This window comes from Nicotiana attenuata, chromosome 7 (assembly GCF_001879085.1).
Source record: "Nicotiana attenuata strain UT chromosome 7, NIATTr2, whole genome shotgun sequence".
NCBI lineage: Eukaryota > Viridiplantae > Streptophyta > Magnoliopsida > Solanales > Solanaceae > Nicotiana > Nicotiana attenuata.
The window spans coordinates 60,469,957-60,476,886 of NC_031995.1; the positions used below are offsets into that span (position 1 = coordinate 60,469,957).

General features: G+C 39.6%; 1 protein-coding gene across 1 annotated transcript; it reads right to left on the minus strand.

Annotated features, from left to right (window-relative positions):
* LOC109229184 (beta-amylase-like) lies at positions 379-4,559 on the minus strand. The gene is made up of 8 exons (XM_019394531.1): positions 4,195-4,559; positions 2,690-2,755; positions 2,193-2,591; positions 1,928-2,092; positions 1,556-1,819; positions 1,242-1,451; positions 891-1,130; positions 379-781 (listed from the first exon to the last, which is right to left on the minus strand). The coding sequence occupies exons 1-8, from the start codon at positions 4,393-4,395 to the stop codon at positions 590-592; spliced, it is 1,737 nt and encodes a 578-aa protein (XP_019250076.1). The 5' UTR covers positions 4,396-4,559; the 3' UTR covers positions 379-589.

Sequence of the window (6,930 nt, forward strand, 5' to 3'; positions counted from 1 at the left end):
ATGTACTATATGACTCGGCATACACGTGCAATGCACGTGCCGAGAAACTAGTTTCACTAAACACACAAAGATTCCCAAGTCAAAATTGGCTTTAAGTAGTCATATTTTCAACCAAAGTCTATATATGAGGAATTAGGATCACAATAATGATTTCCTTCTGCCTGGTGCTACTGCTTTTTTTTTTTTTTAAATCCTTCTTTGAGTCGAGGTTCTATCGAAAAAACTTCTCTATTTTCTCAAGATGGGAGTAAGGTCTGCGTACACACTACGGTCATCATACCCCACTTGTGGGATTACTGGGCTTCTTGTTGTTGTTGTTTCAACATTACTACACTTATCTGACATGAGATAAAGGATAATTTCATCCTTATATAAATATAAGTCAGACGTATAGATTTTCATACCCGCGTGTATGAGTTTTGTTCTTTCTGAGATTTAATGTGAAGTACAAATAGTGATATAGACATAAAAGTCTCCTGCGTATCATTACATTGGAATTTACATATAAATGCAGATGCAAAATGTGACTTCCCCTGCATGTGGATTTCAACATCTCAATAATAATGAGTCTCTCATAGCAAAGTAGGTGTCAGTTAGAGAGAAAGAACTTGTTAAGCAGCGTATCCCAGTATTCAGCCAATATACCGCCAATTCTTGCATCTGTCTGTTCATCCCATGGGAATGGTTTTGTTCGTTGGGTTGCTGTTAAAAGTTCATCCATTGAAATCTCCATTTTTGATCTACCCAGTGGAGCTGGTTTTTCATATTCTGGACAGTAATCCTGTAAAAGACAGCCATCACAAGAATTAGAAACTCAAAATTTTCCAAAACACCAACTCCCACCCCTCATACCATTTTCCTCACAAAAAATTAGTTGGTAGGCTACTCACCAGATCGGCATGCATTTTCTTGACAAATGTTTTAAAGGTATTGAAGTTCCTCCTTTGAAGGAGTTTTTCTGATAATCGAAGGTAAGTCAACCCAGCCATCTTTAGTTTTGGTGGACCATTATTATTGATACCATTTGGCCTAGCATTGAGAAGGATTTGGTTGTAGGCATAGCTGTCATATCTTGAAAGTGCATTCTCACCTGCTACATCAATATTCTCTTTCCAGCCAACACTCAAAACCTGTACATATATAATCAGGGAAAGTGTAAAGGTTAAGTCATAGTTTGTCCAAGATCTACACTGGACAGAAAATTGGCAAACAAGGAAGTTCAGCTCTCTTTCTAATCTAACCTGTTGAACTAACTCTTGAGGGCCAGACTTAGCATACGCTGGCTGTTCTGAATTCCTCATCTCAAGGCAAGTGAAATTCAAGGTACCATGGTGCCTTGACATCATCCTCGCTATCGGTCGATATCCGTCCCGATTGTCCAAATTATAATATCCTGATGTTAGCTCTGCAGCATGGCTGGCATCTTTGTACCACCAGTGAATTCCAGCGACCTGCATGAGCAAAATCGACAGAAGCGAAAATTCTCTTAGCTTGTGCTGTCAAAAGAGGTCAGTAATGTCACGATCAAAGAATTTCTTGATGGATTAAGACTTGCTTTAGCTGATAGCTTCACTTTGCATCCCAGGAAAGCCTTGTTTGCTTCATCAAGGATCTGATCTCCATGAAGCAGTAGCTTGCTAGAGTACCAAGTCAAGAAGAACTTCCCTTTCTCTGTAAGGTACGTTCCGTTTGGTCCAAAGAATCCTGTTTTGACAGGTATATCATTATATGTTCCTGCATCATCGGGAAGATCCCACTGCGGGTAGCCTGCCTTTGTCACTGCCTCCTTGAAATCTGTTCTCATATACTTGTCGTAGCACTGCAACATTTGATTATGAAAATGAATAAAGAACTAAGAATCTTGAGTCACAAAGTGGTTGATTAAGTAGCATAAGGATTTCCTATAGCAGCTTGAACCAAGTCTAACCTGAAATTCTCCAATGCCAGGGAATTCCCATCCCTGAGACTGAGTATATGCGGGATATCTTAGCTCACCAGCAGGGCCAAGTCCTATCTCAATGTCTACTATGCTTCCAGCTTCCAAGAAATCAGACATGTTCTCTCTGAAGCTCCTCATGTAGTCACTGTACATCTAAATGCATCAGAAATTTTAAGAAGAGTCTAATCACAAAGACAATACATGTCTGTTGGGATCCGAGGGCAAGAGTTGGATTGATCCTCCTGAGAAGTACCTGGACAGCAGTCCGACTTTCAAACAGAGGTTGGTTATCGACAGCAAGTGAGAGGCATTCTTTATTCCTGGTACCAGCCTGATTAGTATAGAAAATATCTGGGTTGTTTTCTCCGATTGTGAGTACCCATTTCGGTATAGGTATGTAAACATCATCGCCAATATTGCCACCACATTGGTGGAATGACATAATAGCTTGAATTTTGAGGCCAGTCTTTTGAACATGTTGGAACAAGCTCCTGTAGGCAGACCAATCATATTGCCTGGGGCCATTGGCCTCTACGATTCCCCACCAGACATCCACCATGATCCCATCAACTCCAGCTGCTCTCAGCTCCTTGAACTGCTTCTCATACTTATCTTGGTTCCGAAAAACATTGTCTAGTGAAATAACATCTAACTGTTCATCACCAGCGGAAAAGGAGAAAATTGAAAATGTTAAAACTAGCATTTGCCATCAATGTAGTTTCAAGCCCAATGACAAGGTCTATGACTTACTGGAAGCATTACATAAACAGGCACATAGTTGGCTAAAGGGACACTGCTAGATGTTGCACCCGTTGCCTGCATAACAAAAGGAACCAACAGAAGTTTTTCAGTTGAATTCTTGGGAAAAGACAAGTAGACGATGCAGCTTGGTATTCTATCTCCATTCCATTTTCCAACTTCATGCATATATGTTTCTCTTAACCTAGTCGTAGTATATAGCGATGAGTATTCCCACCTAATGAACTTAATGGGGAACATGGTCAGTCAGAATTCATATAGCCGAATAGCCGATCCAAGCTTATTGTTTGGACTGAGGCGTAATAGTTGTTGTATCCATTTTTCTCTCTCTACCTCATTAGATATCTTTCAGAAGTTGCACAATCTTAGACTAGCAGAAGATATAGCCTAGTCGAAAATGGAAATATCTAATTGCTCGCTACGGATTTCAAGGAATTGCAATCATTCAGGATTTACTTCTGGTAAAGATTAGATAAGAAAAGTATAACTACAGACTCCATGACAATGACAGAAACAGAAATTTATAATTGGACTGACTTTAACCAGCTGAGCCACCATTCAAGGAAAGCGTGTTACTATTGATAAAATGTGTTACTCCCAAATTAACAAAAACTGCTACTGTATCTGCCATGCAAGGGTATCATTGTCTTATAAAACTACCAGAGACACATATCATACAGGTAGTGGCGGAGCCACTAGACTGAAGGGTCGTCAGTTGAACACTCTTCACTGGAAAAAAAAATAATGTGTTCAAAAATTACTTTTTGTACATATATATATATATATATATATATATATATATATATATATATATATAAATCTTAAATACCTACTTCTATAGTCGATTTGGTTCGATTTTTTCNTAGGGTCCCACTCCCTAGTTGATGCCAGCATAACCTGATGACTTTCCAACATAGGGTCTCGCTCCCTAGTTTATACCAGCATACCTGATGACTTTCCAACATAGGGTCCCACTCTGTAGTTGATGCCAACATAACCTGATGATTTTCCAACATAGAGTCACCACTCCCTAGTTTATGCAAGCATAACCTGATGACTTTCCAACATAAAGTCACCACTCCCTAGTTGATGCTAGCATAACCTGATGACTTTCCAACATAGGTTCCCACTTCCTAGTTGATACGAGCATAACCCGATGACTTTCCAACATAGGGTCACACTCCCTAGTTGATTCCAGCATAACCTGATGACATTCCAACATAGGGTCTTGCTCACTAGTTGATGCCACCATAACCTGGTGACTTGCTAACATAGGGTCCCACTCCGTAGTTGATGCCAGCATAACCTGATGATTTTCCAACATAGGGTTACCACTCCCTACGTTACGTATTGCAANCTGGACAGACTACTAGTGCCAAAAAATCATTCAAAGTGCAGTATCACCTCTCCTAGACAAAATACTCCAAATTGGAGCTACTCACATTCCTTAATTAAAGGAGGAAAGAAAAGAGGGAATTTTTTTTTTTTTTTTTTACCTTGGTTGCTTCTGGAGCTATGGCTTGCGCAATTCCAGTCTTTCGACGATTAGTAAATGTGAGATTTTGCTGAAGAAGTTGTTTTCTAGCCAGCTTGAATTTCTTAAACATGACAAGGGACAGTTCTTGGTGTGAAAATCCCATTACCTCCGGCGTAACACCTAATTTTGAAGTTCCAATGCTTGCCATGTTGATATTCATCTAATATCAACTAATTCCTCCTCTTTCTGTCTAAAAAAAATGAATTTATAGCATTGCAGAAAGGAAGCGTTAAAAATATCTAGACTAAAGATATTCATCAAATCCTTTTAAAAAATTTACAAATTTTTATGGCGTGCAATGATTTTTTATATGTGGATCCTAAAATTTGATTTTGGAGAAATGGAGTTTTCTAGATAATATCACTAGTACTTATAGTCGAAGACAAGAATATCGAAAACGAACCAACGGTGGTCGCGTAGAGTTTCATGTACGTACATCTCTTGCATCAAATCATGTTCTCTTTGGTTTCTGTCGTTTTCCTTGTGACCTCTTTCAGCTTTTGCACTAATCATGTTCACATGAATGCAACTGAACAAATTTCATGCCCTAACGAGTGAGAGTACTTTATTGAAAATCAATAAATTTCTAATAAATTGTTTACCTGAAAAAGAAAATATCGTAAGTAGATTTTTGTAATAAACTGAGTCTAGATACGTGTCAAGAATATTAGAAGATTACAAAAAAGTTGAGTCCAAGGTTAATCAAGTTGAGAGTTATTTAGTATCGATATTATTTGTATTGTAATTGTTGGTACCGATAAACATAGAAGACCTCTTGATATGACCTGAATTAGAGCTTGCACAAAAGGAAGGAGTACCTTAGGCTTTAAGAGTAGTAAAGGAATAAAAGTAGATATATTAGTTACTTTTTTTGAGAAGTTACAGTTTGGTCCTTGTCTTATATTTCACTTAGGCACATTAGTTATTTACTTTACATTTTAGTCCCAGCTATGAGAGTAGTTGTACGAAACAATGGTTGTATACTGGTTTTATGATATGAAATACTCTTAGTTCATCTTCTTAGATTTCAATTCTGCAATTTTCTTTCTGTTTTTCCTTCTAAACCACATCAGTGGTATCAAAGCACTTTCCGCTCAGTGGGATAACGCAATGACGGGGGAAATTAAGGAGGTACTTAATCGACTAGATCGAGTGGCCATTGAAGTCGCTAATGTCAATTTGAGACAGAATCAGTTGGAATCCGCCAACGAGAAGGCATTTCGCGAGCTCAAAGAAACTCTTACTGCTGGAAGCAGCTCGAGTCGAGGAAAAGAAGCGAGTTCAGCTGTGTCCAATCGAGAAGAGCAGTATTCCCCTACCGATGGACCTTTTGGAATTCTAGGTATTGATGATCCAATCTTTTCCTCCATTGAATTTCAACTCTAGAGGGAGTAGACCCATGGCTCTGCAACTACCCAGTAACCGGAACCCTAGCTCCAGTCAAATTCCCCCATCCCCAACCTTACATACTCCTGTTTCACTTCACTTACCCATCACACAACCATTAAACATCTTCCCCAGCTGCACCCTTCACTTCGACTCCGCACATAAACCCCACATCAGCCCCAAACTCCACCTTCAAATTCCAGCCAATTTCTGCCCCAAATTCTCAATATCTTACCCAAACAATGGCAGCAAATGGCCAGATTTCCTGCTCCATTACCTGTTCCATCACTAACCAGTACATATACCCATGTCCCAGCACTAATTGCCCCTAATCCAGCTACCTACACCTTATATGCCACACCAGTTTACCCCGTATCCAGAATATTACAATAGCTGCTGGAAAAATCAACATGCACGCTCCATTTTGAGGCAGTACAGAATTGGATTCCCACGGTTTCGGGGAAAAGGATTCCAGGATTGATGGTATCAAATAGGGCAATTTTTTTCCATGGATGAGGTTCCTTATCAGGAAAAGGTAAGGGTGACCTCCATGCACTTGGATGATTTAGCATTGCAATGGCATAGAGCCTACATGAGGGGTAGGGATCATTTGCAACTTCCCTATCCAAGTTGGGAGGAGTATATTTGGGCTTTGTCAGATAGGTTTGGTGTCGAGTTTGATGACCCAATGAGTGAACTGGTCAAGTTAAAGCAAACAAGAGGGGTGGTGGAGTTCCAAGAGTCTTTTGATCGAGCCATGACTAGGCTCAATTTAGAACCTAGTTATGCTATTAGCATATTTTTGGAAGGGCTTAAGCCTGAATTGGGAGATGCAGTGAGAATCCTTAAGCCATATTCCTTGCCCCAGACTTATCATCTAGCTAGACTCCAAGAGTCTATATTCCTTAAACAGTCCAAAGCTATGAAACAAGCCATTCTACAGTCTAATTCTAGACCAAACCAATTCTTGCAGTCACATAGACCCTCAACTTCACCTGCTAACCATCTACCCAAACCAACCCAACCAGTGGAGGCTAATAAGTTTAAAAGGAGAAGGTTAACCGGCAGAATTAAGTGATAAAGGGGCTAAAGGAATGTGCTTCTTACGTGATTAAAAGTTTCACCCAGGGCATGTTTGCAAGAACAAAGCACATGTGTACATGTTGGAATTAGTAGAAGAGGTCGAACTTATAGAAGAACTGGGGGATGATTTACCTAAGGTAGAAGAGGTTGCTGAAACTTGTGAAATCTCCATCCATGCTTTGCAAGGTACTCAAGGGTATCAAACCATCAGACTTATGGGGTACTC